This window comes from Papaver somniferum, chromosome 6 (assembly GCF_003573695.1).
Source record: "Papaver somniferum cultivar HN1 chromosome 6, ASM357369v1, whole genome shotgun sequence".
Lineage (NCBI taxonomy): Eukaryota > Viridiplantae > Streptophyta > Magnoliopsida > Ranunculales > Papaveraceae > Papaver > Papaver somniferum.
The window spans coordinates 111,841,478-111,856,040 of record NC_039363.1 but is presented as its reverse complement, the minus strand read 5'-3'; the positions used below and the strand labels follow the sequence as shown (position 1 = coordinate 111,856,040).

The 14,563-nt window shown below is 36.8% G+C and overlaps 1 protein-coding gene across 1 annotated transcript; it reads right to left on the bottom strand.

The window, feature by feature from the left end:
- Window positions 1-5,728: 5,728 nt before the first annotated feature.
- On the bottom strand, window positions 5,729-6,868 carry LOC113291315. Its single transcript, XM_026540863.1, has 2 exons — window positions 6,388-6,868; window positions 5,729-6,270 (listed from the first exon to the last, which is right to left on the bottom strand). Exons 1-2 carry the CDS (start codon window positions 6,866-6,868, stop codon window positions 5,729-5,731), a joined length of 1,023 nt encoding a protein of 340 aa, XP_026396648.1.
- Window positions 6,869-14,563: the final 7,695 nt, after the last annotated feature.

Sequence of the window (14,563 nt, the reverse complement as noted above, 5' to 3'; positions counted from 1 at the left end):
AAATCACAATCATGGAATTAATAAGTTAATTACAATTAACATTTGACTACGGTTTAATTACCACATCATGACTTCTTATTTGGTTTAGGCCAGCATGAGAGTTCATCAACTCTTTCGGTTTTTAGTTATGGGCTTTTAATACGTAATTAACCATTTTTGGGCTTTCATTCCTTTTTCCCTATTCTTGAACGGGGCTGGATTCACTTTTGTTTCACTACTATGTTTTGACTTGGCATTCTTTTCTTTGAGCAATTTATTTGAGATAGTTAGAATAGAAAACCTTTAGCTCTGACTTTTATGTTGGTTTTTGTACCTAAGACACAACTTTAACCTAGTTTTCGTTTAGTCATAGGTTTCCCTTATCGTCTTTTCTTTTTGTTGTCTTTCAGGATTGTCCAAACCTTTCTTGTTGTTGAGCTAGGATTGGCCAATGCCTTAGATATAATATCCGTTGTTTTTCGCATCAGTCACGGACTAAGATCTCCCATGTTCTCCCCTCCTCTTGACTCTATTTATTCTACCCATTTATCTTTTCTTACTATCTTGTTTATCTCCTTGCTTTTCCATTCTCTTCTTTCCTTCTTCAATGGGAGAACCTTCTGATCTCTATAAACACCTTAGTGTCCTTTCCTTAGCTCAAAGGTTTGCGAACCATAGTAATGTAGGAATCCTACCCACTCCTCCTGCTTTTATTAGAGATTTTGGGATTAAACCAAATAGCATTTTAGCCAGAGTTTTCTCAACTGTTGTTCTGAAACACTGGGAAATCAGAGGAGTTTTAAATAATTTTTAGGGTGCAAATATGGGCTTCCAGATTCGAGAAGTAGACCCTAATCTCTTCATAATAACTTTTCGTTCAGCTGAAGACTTTCATCGGATCTCCTCCAATGGTCCGTGATACCCTTTCGGAAACGTTCTTGCAGCTACAACTGCTTTTCAAGGGATGAGCATATTTACGGATATGGTTAACGAGATCCCATTATGGGATACTATTTTTAATGCAAAAAGTGAGCATAGATCAAAGGATATGCTTGAATTAATATCAAGTAAAATCGGACAAGTGGCTAGGGTTTGCATGGGATCAGAGAGCTCTGAGATTTTACCTAGAGTCTTAGTTTGGATAAATATAGAAAAACCTCTTATAAATCATCTCCTAGTCAAAGTGGGAAATTTCCCGGTAACTTCTATATACTTCAGTTACCTGAACCTACCTTCTAAATTATGTTCTCATTGTTTGCATTTAGGGCACAAAGTGGAAAATTGTGCAATCTTGAAAGGGAGACCCTTAGAAGATATTTATGATATTTCTGTTAACTCACCCTATCCGAGTGATGACATGAACTGGCTGAAAGATGAGCTAGTGAAAATTTGGAACCCTAAAGATAATGTGAGTAGTAATGGAGAGTCAGTGCCGGTAGAAACTTATCTCAACCTTCCTGGAGTTAGAGACACTTTTACTGATATCTTTAGAACTTACGTGGATGAGGAGCCAGCTTTTAGAAATAGTCAGAACAACTATGAGGTGTTAGGACCCTTTACAATTGATGAGGATATTCCGGAATCAACATCTTCAGTTTTAGGAAAAAGAACCTTTCCTTTTAATTTACCTGAAAATTTTATTCCATTACCTGAATCAGATTCTGATTCATTTGGATCGGCTAACTCAGAAACCTTCCGAGTTCTGGCAGAAATAAGGTTGTCTGAATCAGAGATTATTAATGGGTCCAGCTTGGACCATAATATATCTAACCCGGTTCTGGTCTCGGATCCTTTATCCCTTTCTAGTGGAGAGAGACACAATTCTTCTACCCCTTTTGTGAATGCTAGGGATTCCTTTGAATCTCTAATTTCTGTAGCCTCATTTTTATCCTCACCTTTTCTTCCTACAACTGCTGTATCTGAAAATCTTCTTTGCATTGCATCATCTTTCAAAACCCCTATTACTCAGCCAAAATCTGCTTTTAAAATCTCAGTTTCAGATTTTCTCTCTTCTTCTTCGGCTTCTGATAAAACTTGCTCATTTCCATCTGTTGATGAATCTGTTTTTAAAATTAATCAATATGGGTCGAATCTTCTGGAACATGGATCTCATTCAAGTGCCATTACGCCAATTCCCTTTCCTGAATTATCTCCTTCAAAGCATCAAGAAGAGACACAAGTACTGCCCTTATTCTATAACCTAATTTTTTCTACAATTTTCTAGTCATATTACATAACTGTCTCCTGTCAATGCTCTTAACCTTTCATATTTTTGTCAGTATTAAGTTATCAGATTGATATACTTGCTTGTTACATTTCTGTTATTTAAATTTTTACCATCTGCAAGTTTTACAATCTCTCTAATGAAGATTCTAGCCTGGAACATTCAAGGATGTAGAAACCCATTAACACAAAATCATCTTAATCATCTTATTAGTAAGGAAAAACCTGAAATTTTGTTTTTGTCTGAAACTAAAAACCAAAGACCATTAGTTAAAAGATTAGTTTCCTCTTACCCTAATTATCATATTGTAGATCCAATAGGAACAGCAGGGGGATTAGTAATAGCTTGGATAGATGGAATTCAATTCGAAATAGTCCACTGGAGTTTAAATATGATTAATATCTTAGTAAAAACTTCCTTTGATTCTAAGCAATAGGTTTTAACATGCTTTTATGGCAGCCCTTATCCCTCTTCTAGAAATATTTCTTGGGATTTCCTGGAAGAAATAAGTACACAAATTATGCTAAGACAGATGCCATGGATAGTAATAGGTGATTTCAACATGATATTTAATCAGTCGGAAAAATTAGGAGGACTACCTTACAAAAAAAAACAAAAGTGAATATTATGCTGCAATCTTAGAAAGAGCCGGTCTCTATGATTTAGGATACTCTAGCAATGATTATACTTAGGATATGGGGAGACCAGAACATTAAAGAAAGATTGGACAAGGCAGTGATTAATGCAGACTGGCACACACAATTCACAAATGCATCTCTCTCCCACTTAGTAGAAGTTGGCTCAGACCATTGTCCCATCTTATTGACCTTAGACATTGTCTTTAATAAATCTGAGTGGGTTTTTTAAATTCTATGATACTTGGCTAAAACATCTCTTTTGTATTCAAGTTATTGAGCAATCCTGGACTCCTATGATTGAAGGAATAGAATCCGCTTCTTCCCTAGTTCAAAATCTGAATAATGTAGGAACAAATATGTTGGATTGGAAAAAGAATATCTTTGGTCTCCCTGTTAAGCAGATAGGTAAACTATTGGAGGAGATAGAAAGACTTAAATCTAGTAGAATGACTGCTTATCAACTAAAAAAATTTAATTGATAAACTAAAGGAACTAGAATCTCTTTACGATACCCAAGAAGCAATATCCAAACAACAGTCTAGGGATAACATAATTTCTTTAGGAGAAAGGAACACTAAATATTTTCATACTATAACTCTTAGAAGGAGGAAATGGAACAATATTGAAAGTCTCTTGAACTCCCAGAATAATGTTACAAAAGACAAAAAGGAAATCCATATCTTGTTAACTTCATACTTCCGATCCCTCTTCATTGAACCATCTTTAGACTCAGACTATGTCAATGATATTTTTAAAAATATCAGCTCTGTCATATCCAGTGAGGATAACCTTAACATACTAGGAATCCCTTGTAGAGATGGAATTCTTCTTGTCCTAAAAAACATGAAACCCAATAAATCCCCAGGACCAGATGAATTCCCCGTAAGTTTCTTTTTACATAACTGGGAATTAGTGGGATCTCAAGTGACTAAAACTATCCAAGATTTTTTTGCTAACAAAAGTATGAACCTTGACTTAAACAAAATTCATCTCTTCTTGATACCAAAAATCAAACATCCTAAAAATCCAACCCATTTTAGACCAATTGGACTTTGTAACACTGTTTACAAAGTCATAGCAATTTTTTTAGAAAATAGGATAAAACCTCCTTTAGATAAGATAATTTCTCCATTTCAATCCGCTTTCTTGTCCTCAAGGAAAATTTCAGACAATATTATAATAGCTCAGGAGCTGATTCACTCTTTCAAAAAGAGAAAGACTAGAACATGGGGACTAGGAATAAAAATCGATATGTCTAAAGCGTTTGATAGAATACACTAGAAATTCCTTCTGAAATCTCTTCAAACTTTTGGGTTTAATTTCGAAGTTTGTCAGCTTACAGAACAATGTATATCTACTACGTCCATCTCTGTCCTCCTCAATGGAACACCAAGAGAAACTTTTAACCCTACTAGAGGTCTTCGGCAAGGTGATCCTTTATCACCATATTTATTTATAATATGTATGGAAATCTTTTCTAGAATGCTACTAATTCAAGAGCAAGATAAGAAACTTCATGGATTTAAAATAACATCTAAGAGTGAACCAATTTCTCATCTCTTTTTCGCCGATGATTGTCTTATGTTTGTCAAAGCAGACCTAGTTGAGTGTAGAAATCTCTTAGATACTATTGCTAAGTTTAGCAAAGCCTCAAAACAGCTAATAAATTTTGAGAAATCTGGAGTATTTTTTAGTAAGAAAGTGGAACCAAAACATCAAAGACTTCTATCCAAAATTCTTAAAATAAAACATATTAACCTTAAAGACTGTTATCTAGGTGCTCCTCTTTTCATAGACAGGTCCAAGATTAAAACCTTTGCACCTATTATAGAAAGAATGGAATCTAAATCTAAAGGGTGGAAAAGACTGGTTCTTTCTAAACCTAGTAGAGCACTCCTAAATAGAGTTGTTATGTCAAGTATCCCAACTTATCAAATGGGTTGTTTCCTTTTACCAAAACAGACAACAAATAAGATTAATGCTTTACAAATGGACTTTTGGTGGGGTAAAGATATAGCAGGAAAAGGTTATTATCCAAAAGCTTGGCATTCTCTTTGTAAACCTATTAGTAAAGGAGGTTTAGGGTTTAAGGATGCTCGAAAAGTTAACCTTGCAATGCTAGCAAAAATTGCTTGGAGAATGTTGAAAGAACCAAATGCTCTTTGGGTTAAAACATTGGGAACACATCATTTTAGGAAAAAATCCCCTTTTAGGACTAAATATACTGCAAAAGGCTCTTATATTTGGAAAGGCATAAGTCTAGGATTAGAATTGATTCAAAATTCAGTATCTGGGAAGTAGGAAATGGAAAAGATATCAACATTTGGAAAGACTTATGGATACCAGACTTAAAATATAATATGCAAAATCTTAGCAATGCCACCAATAGTCACCTAACCAATGTCTCTGACTTGATAAACTACGAAACAGGTTCTTGGAATCTTCTTTAATTGCTTATGTCTTTCCGGATGATCTAGTGCATAAAATTAGTAATATAAATCTCTTTAAGGATAAAGATCTAAATCTTAGGAAAGATCAACTAAGGTGGACTCTTACTAGGTCAGGTGAATTTACTGTGAAATATATGTACGATAAGTTAAATGAAAATGGTTCAGACATTACTAGCCGCCTATCACTACCTGAGTCTTTTTGGACTTCTATATGGAAAATGAATATTTCAGAAAGAATTAAGCTTTTCTTATGGAAATGTTTAAAATTACAGGAAAAGTAAAGAATGTAACGCCTAGTTGCACAATGTGCAATGCAGCAGTAGAAACAACAAAACATCTTTTATTTCATTGTCCCTTTGCTAAGGAAATTTGGAATAATGCACCTAACCCTGTCACTCTAAATCTTTTTTTTTTTTTGATAACTAAAATAATTTTGATTAAGAGATAGAAATCTTGATTTGATCCTTTGCAAGTAGATCACAAACGACAGTAGAAAAATTTGAAAACGATTTTATTCCAGTAGCTGATTCTCTAACAGTCTTAGAGATAATATCAGCTACCCGATTATTCTCACGCTTAGTGAAAGAAAAAATGCACCTAGTAAAACTTAAAGCCAAATGTTTAATCTCTTTGATAAGATTTCTATTTTCCCATTGGATAAGTAATGAGACTCTATTTATTGATTGTATGACAAGCTTTGCATCGGCTTCCACTTGAACCATTGAGCACTGCATTCTCTTAGCCCAGCTCAGAGCTTCTCGTATTGCCATGCATTCTCCCATTTTAGCACTTAGTACTCCACTTGCATATTCTCCTCTGATGCCTTTGCATTCACCTGTATAATCGCGTAAAACAATGCCAGTTCCCAATTGATTAGTGTCAGGATCAAAAGAAGCATCAATATTAAATTTAAAGACTCCTATTTCAGGTGGGATCCATAAAGAGGTGCAAATATCCCGTGGTAACATAGTTGAGATGCCTGAGCTATGAAGATGAGAATAAAGATGATAATTAATCTTATGAATGGAAGTGTAAGGATTAAGAGAAACTCACTGATAAATTTTATCACAGCGATCCTTCCACAAAACCCATATACCTATCATAAGAGTAAGCAAATGTTTCACATTATTATTATAGTTTCTGTCAGAGAACCAACTAATGGCCCACTCTGAAACAATACTGAATCTTCTACTGACATCTTCGATATCAACCTGAACTCCTCTCCAAACTGATCTTGCATGAGAACACATAAATATTAAATGTTCCATAGTTTCTTCTTGCTGTCCACAAACTCCACAATTAACCTCAATATTGGAATCATAATAGGCAAGCTTGTACCTAGTAGAGTTAAGTTCTCTTATGCACTTCCAGGCAAAAAGCTTTATCCTGTGAGCAGTATTATAGTTCCATAAATTCTTCCATACAGCAGATGAGATGATGTTTCCATTTACTTGAACTTGACACTGATCTTTTGTGAGCATGTTGTCTGTGCTTTTTACTGAGAAAGAACCATTCTTAGCAGGCATACAGATTACTTCATCCTCTTTGTTCAGATCAATATATAAACTTTGAATCATGTTAACAGTTTCATTGTCAAACAATTGATTCAGTAGGGTAACATTCCAGAGATTTGATTTAGGAATAAGCAATTCAGATACAAATTCATAAAATATGAATAACTCATTGATTGGAGTGGGTGGTTGATGAGTGCTAAAAAGTGCATATTTCTATATATTATTCTTGGCATTTAACTCATCTTTTGTGCGTTAATTCTACATTTTATCCCATATTCTGTATTTTCATTGTTTTCAAGAATAAATATTTTTATTAATTAATTTTGCATTTTTAGGTAATAAATAAAGTTCGGATGAGTCGCGGAGCGAAAAGAGCAGAAAAGTAGTGAAAAGCCGGGAGAAATTACGCAAGGAAGCCGCGAAGAATGGTGCGCACAACCTCATTTTCTACACACAAAAGCGCCTCCGACCTCAGCCATCAGATCATTTCTCAGAAGCATCCGACGGTCGCTCCTTGCTGAGCATCAAAATCTGATGTCTCTGCCAAGCACCACAGCGCTGAAATTCCAAGCCTTCAGATTAGATGGTAGCTGAATCCAACGGTTGCTCCCTTGCTGTTCATCAAAGTTTGATATCCCCGCCTTACACTACAACACCTAACCCCATCTAGAGCCGTTAACTTCGTTGTATCCCTTCATCCGACGGTCGGTCGCTCCTCGCTTGCCTCCGCATCACCGTCCGATCCACCTACCATCGTCACATCCTACGGACCAGATCGCGAAACATCATCCCTCGCTGAAACGCTCAACACTACAACAAACACCCTACACCTCTACCAAACGCCCCCCTCTTCCCAAATCAGTCGACCACCCTCCCCTTCTCCCAAAATCAGTTGCAGAACCACCATCTCCTGCAACCCACCCCAACCACCACAAAACACCCGACCTCCACCACAACCACAAACACCCGACAACACCACCATCTCCATCAACCGACAACAAAACCCATCATCCTATTTCACCCATTTCATTAACCCTACCCACTGTTAGGGTTCTGACATGAGAGAACTAGGTTGATGGGAACTGAATTCGTAGCAGAGGAGCAGAAGAGAGCATGGGTCATCGACAAGAAGGACAAGGAACAACAAACAAGGAAATTTGGTGAGTAATTTTGAAAATTGAAAAAACCCTAATTTCAATTTAGGGTTTCTTAAATTTGGGGATTTTTTGTAAACTATAAAAGGGAAGTGTTAGGGATGTAAAAACTGTTCTTGGGCTAGCCAAGTTTCCCCCTAATTGGGTTAAGTTTGATGTTAATTTTTGCTGCACTGTTAATCATCTGCATATGTTCTTCTTGTTATTGTACTGTGTATGATGTTGTAATATGCATTTGTTGCCATGTTGTGTAATTGTTTTGATGTATTGTTAGTTCAGTGCTCCTGTTCATGTGTAATTATGCCTGTTAATGTGCAAATGTCTTGTTAGTGCCACCCCTAGCTCACTGTTATGCTGCTTATCATGTTCTAAATCACCCTGCTAGGGACTTGATGAAGCTTTATTGTTTATTGTCAGTATATTGACCACATTGCTCTAGAAAGCTAAACAAGTTTAGGTAAAACCTGAACTTAGCTCATCATCACCTCACTTTCACAATGTATGCCATGTATACTTTGTAGTTAGGATCATGAGCTGCTGATAAGCTGCAACTCAAGCTGAATTCATAATCTCTTGACTAGTTGTGCTGTAGAAAGACAATTAGTGCTTTGGAAATTATACCATAGTTGTGTTTAACTTCCTATAGGAGAATACACAGTAAACATTAGAGTGAATTCAACCCCTAGCTCCCTGTCATCCACAATTTCATCAACTGTTGGCTTTGTTCATGCTTTGTTTTGTTTTTGCCTTGATTGTTTCTTCCAGGCCTTGCAACTCTGTTGCTTTTCTACATTTTCTTCTACTGCATTTCTGCTCCCCCTACTGTTGCACTTCTGCTGCTGCACTACAGGGTTGCTGCTTCACTTCCCTGCAACTCTGTTGCTTTTCTTGTTGCTTCCCTTACTGCTGTCTTCTTTCTTTGCCCTGCATTGCTTCTTTCCCCTGTAGCTGCTGTGCAGCACTTGCTCCTGCTGCTGCCAATCCATTTCTGTTGCTGCTGCAGCTTCTTCTGCTGCTGCTGCCTTTCTGCAGCTGCTGCTGCCTTCCAAGGCCAACTGAGTCCAAGGTCCTAAGCCCAATTCACAGTTGAACTGTTGAGCCCAAAGCTCAAATCAGTTCACTGAAACAAAGCCCAACTTTCAAAGCTCAAGCCCAGTTTCTAAAACCAAAAGCCCAGAGCCAAATTGGGCTCATCAGAAGACCATAACCAAAGCCCAATTACTGTAAAAGGCCATTTCACTGTTCAGGTGAGATTGAGCCCAAAGCTTAAACAAAGACCAAAGCCCATTGCACTTAAATAAACTGAGCCCAAGCTCAGTTCATTTTATGTTTAACAAACCACTAAGCCCAATTCATTCAAAGGGATTCAAACCCAGTAGTACTTAAGCCCAACACTTCAAAGGGCTTCTAAGCCCAAAGCAAATCTAGGAACCCAATTAGCTAAAACACTTCCGAAACACACCCATCTCTGTGGATCGACCCACTTGCACGAGCTACAACTGACGACCGTGCACTTGCGGTATTACTGTAGGCCCGCGTTTTATTGCGCTTTTTATACACCCCTCCGGACCTGCCAAGTTTTTGGCGCCGCTGCCGGGGATTGGTGCTGTGTTTTATCTGTGTTTTTCTTAGCTATTTTGTATTTCATTCATAGCATTTGCATCTGCATCTGCTTCATTTCATTTGCTATTGGACCTGCTGATTCTGAACCTGTTTTTCCTCTGCTGGGACGCCACTAAGGAAAAGAACCAAAACCCAACTGGGTTTTTGCAACAATATCAGAGCAGCTGGGCTGTGCTAAAAAGGTAAGCCTAAACCCTTCATTGAGAGACCCAACTGTGGGCTTCCAATTTTTTAATTGTGGGCTTGTAATAATTAACCCAATTTTTTTGGGCTTTTTATTTTTCTATTTTGGGTTTGTAATAATTATTTGTGGGCTTGTTTGTTTAATTTGTGGCTTGTATTTATTTTGTGTGGGCTTGTTTAAATTCTTTCATTGGACTTGTATTTTGGACTCTGGGTTTAAACCCAGCTGAGCTTATAACTGATTGTGGACTTGTAAGGAACCTCGAAACCAAAGTTTTAAAACAAACGTCGGGCCTTAACCAACTGGGCCAAATTAAACTTTCAAAATTAAAACTTGAATTTTCGTAGGCCGCAGCTTCCATTTCATTAGAGGCTTGCACAGTGGGCTTGCTCCCATTTCAAAAACCAAATTTATTTTCTTCTTTTATTTAAAAAAAAAAAAAAAAAAAAAAAATTCTTTTGCTCCCAATTTTAAACCAAATTTTTTATATCCCACCAAAACCAAATTTTTCCCAAAAATCCAAACCCATCAAAAACCAAATTTTTAAAACCCTTAAAACCAAATAGTGGGCTTTGTGTCATTTCAAAATGGACCAACCTCGTGCTCTCCATGAATACATGTATCCATCAATACAAATTCCATTATCATGTATTGTCTTACCTAAACCAATAACCCTTTTAAAATAAATGCAACATGATACAAATACTTCCTATATTTCGAGGGTTCGATTCTGAGAACCCCTATACTCATGTAAGAGAGTTTGAACAAATTTGTCGGACTATGCAACCTGATCATTTGTCCGAAGACTCTCTGAAATTGCGTTTGTTTACATTTTCTTTAAAAGGAAAGGGCCAAAACATGGTTTTACGGTTTGAGACCACAATCAATCACCACTTGGGACCAACTCACATTTTTCAAAAATTTTCCACACCATAGGACCATCGCTATTCGTCAAAGTATCAATTGTTTTGTCCAATTGGATGAGGAAACTGTTTTTCACTATTTTGAACGTTTTAATGATTTGTTGAGTGAATGTCCGCACCATGGAATTGAGAAGTGGAGACTTGTCGTCATCCTCTATGAGGGACTAGACTTTAAATCTCGAACCATGGTTGAGTCTATGTGTAATGGTGAGTTTATTGATAAATCTGTGGATGATGCATGGAATTTTTTAGCCGAGATTGCAGAAAAAACCCATCAATGGGAATCCGTTAGGGAAACAGGAACAACACCACATGATATGATCCCCATGAATTAGAGTTTTATTCTTGTAATAGCTCCGACCTTAGGATTGAAAATTATCCTAGATTGCAAAATGCCTATCATGATGATGATGATTATGATGTTATGTTAGAAGAACATGTCTATACTGAAAATGTTATGGAACCTTTGGGTTCAAATACATTAGGCTTCTCGCCCCGACCTTAATGCATGATATTTCTTCTAGTATTCCATGTGATGTTTCCCCTGATGTGCCGATACATGAGAATAAATCTGTTGATGATGTTGATAATTCTGATTGTGATCTTGCAATTTGATTGATGATTGTGAGCATGATGTGACATGTGTAGATGAGTTAGAAGATTTTGATTTGATTGATAATATATGCCTATTCTTCTACCTAAGTCACAATCTGATGGCCTTCCACCCAACCTAGATTTGGTTTGTACCCATATTGTCAAACCAATTTTTCTGAAAATTCCTAATCTAGGATTGGAACTGTGTGCTTCCCAAGTCCTCTTGGACTATTTTGCTTCAAAATATATACATTTAAAGAGCCACAGTTGGAAATTGCATGTTTGCCCATCCCGAAAACAGTCCATTATGAGTTAGACCTTTTGAATCCTGAACCCTTAAAATTGTTAGATTTTGTGCTTAAAAGTAAACCTGTTGAACAATTTAGGTTTAGGGTAATTCATTCGGTTTTTCACTCTCATTCCCATTTAAGTCCAATTTTAGTGTTTTGAAACTTTCTCTGTCTCTACACTTTGTCTTTTGGGTTGATCCTCAACTCTTTAGATTGTTAGTGTATGGTGAATTTTTGTATATAATCCAGTAGATAAAATTTTAAAAACCCTTTTGTTCCTTTTGTATATATTTTGCTAATCCAATATGATCTCGGCTGAAATATGTTGGATTTTTGCCTTGAATAACGGAGTTTTAATTCTGCTTTCGCCGAAATCGGGTATTCTCTCTCCTTTTACTCTACTCAGCATGTCCTCTTCATATGTTGTTTTTAATTCTTTCCATATTTTGAAACATTGAGGACAATGTTTAGTTTAGGTTTGGGGGTATAGAGTAGATACCATGATAATTTGCTATAATTGAAAACAAACTCCTTCTTTTTTTGAAAAAATTGAAAAATTCCAAAAAAAATTAAAAAATCAAAATTCAAAAAAAAAAAAAAAAAATGAAAAATCATAAAAATGGAGCTCATTTACCTTGAAATGTTGACTCTTGTGCAAATATGTATTTTATTAGGAGTCTTAGTCTAGATATTTAGGCACCCTGATTCTAGCACAATTCACATAGTGATAAGAAATTTGCACGCGCACGATCTACCAATACATGTATGGCCTCGATCTTCAAGGTGTTGGATAGGAAGTTACGATTGCCAATCACTTTAGAATACTGAACGAAACTTGACTAGCTTGTTCTTTGGTTGGTTGGGATAGAAGGTGGAGGTTACATTAAGAAAGACAACCATCGAATTTAACTGGGTGCATCAAAAAGGGCTACCTCTTGCAAAGTGTCATGTAATTTTTGTTTCTTTTGTTATGTATCAAAAGTGTTTCCTTGTTCAAAAAAAAAAAAAAAAAAAAAAAAAAAAATAAAAAAAAAAAAAACGATGTATATTCAAAAAAAAAAAAAAAAAAAAAAAAAAAAAAAAAAAAAAAAAAAAAAAAAAAAAAAAAAAAAAAAAAAATCAAGTATTTATCAATTCCATCATCTCTTGTTCCAAAAATAAAAAGAGATTTGTCAATGTAAATAAGAGTCATGTAAAGAGTTCTTTTGTGTTTCGTTGTAATAAGCAAGGAGGGTGTATGCCATTGATGTACAACGCGAGCAATTGTGAAATACCTCCAACTCATTCACAATTCTCGTAAAGTCCGGACAGCTAGCTAGATTTCGACCTCAGTTCTTAGCCTGAGAAACTATCTCTTGGTGATTAGTAGTCATAACTTCAGATCTTTCTTTACACATGTGTAGATACACTTTACACTCTTATCACATGTCCTTATTTGTTATCAGTGCTAGGATTGTGCCTTCGATAGCTAGATTGACATCTCCATTTTGCTGTGAGCTTAACTGTTTTGCACATGTCACGTTTGATGGAATCTGAGCTCATATTTTGTCCTTAGGTTTTGTAGGCACACCTCTGGTAAACCTTCACGAGACTTCAACTCGTCCACTAGGGACACTTAGTGGTTTAAAAGGCTTAGTGCATACGCTAAATGCATTCGAGAGACCAGCGACAGTGGTATAGGTAGGATTTCCTTAGTTTTGTTTTACTTGAGGACAAGTAAAATTCAGGTTTGGGGGTATTTGATGAGTGCTAAAAAGTGCATATTTCTATATATTATTCTTGGCATTTAACTCATCTTTTGTGCGTTAATTCTACATTTTATCCCATATTCTGTATTTTCATTGTTTTCAAGAATAAATATTTTTATTAATTAATTTTGCATTTTTAGGTAATAAATAAAGTTCGGATGAGTCGCGGAGCGAAAAGAGCAGAAAAGTAGTGAAAAGCCGGGAGAAATTACGCAAGGAAGCCGCGAAGAATGGTGCGCACAACCTCATTTTCTACACACAAAAGCGCCTCCGACCTCAGCCATCAGATCATTTCTCAGAAGCATCCGACGGTCGCTCCTTGCTGAGCATCAAAATCTGATGTCTCTGCCAAGCACCACAGCGCTGAAATTCCAAGCCTTCAGATTAGATGGTAGCTGAATCCAACGGTTGCTCCCTTGCTGTTCATCAAAGTTTGATATCCCCGCCTTACACTACAACACCTAACCCCATCTAGAGCCGTTAACTTCGTTGTATCCCTTCATCCGACGGTCGCTCCTCGCTTGCCTCCGCATCACCGTCCGATCCACCTACCATCGTCACATCCTACGGACCAGATCGCGAAACATCATCCCTCGCTGAAACCGCTCAACACTACAGTACCAAACACCCTACACCTCTACCAAACGCCCCCCTCTTCCCAAATCAGTCGACCACCCTCCCCTTCTCCCAAAATCAGTTGCAGAACCACCATCTCCTGCAACCCTCTGCAACTCCACCAGACCTCGAGCTCCACCACAACCACAAACACCCGACAACACCACCATCTCCATCAACCGACAACAAAACCCATCATCCTATTTCACCCATTTCATTAACCCTACCCACTGTTAGGGTTCTGACATGAGAGAACTAGGTTGATGGGAACTGAATTCGTAGCAGAGGAGCAGAAGAGAGCATGGGTCATCGACAAGAAGGACAAGGAACAACAAACAAGGAAATTTGGTGAGTAATTTTGAAAATTGAAAAAACCCTAATTTCAATTTAGGGTTTCTTAAATTTGGGGATTTTTTGTAAACTATAAAAGGGAAGTGTTAGGGATGTAAAAACTGTTCTTGGGCTAGCCAAGTTTCCCCCTAATTGGGTTAAGTTTGATGTTAATTTTTGCTGCACTGTTAATCATCTGCATATGTTTCTTCTTGTTATTGTACTGTGTATGATGTTGTAATATGCATTTGTTGCCATGTTGTGTAATTGTTTTGATGTATTGTTAGTTCAGTGCTC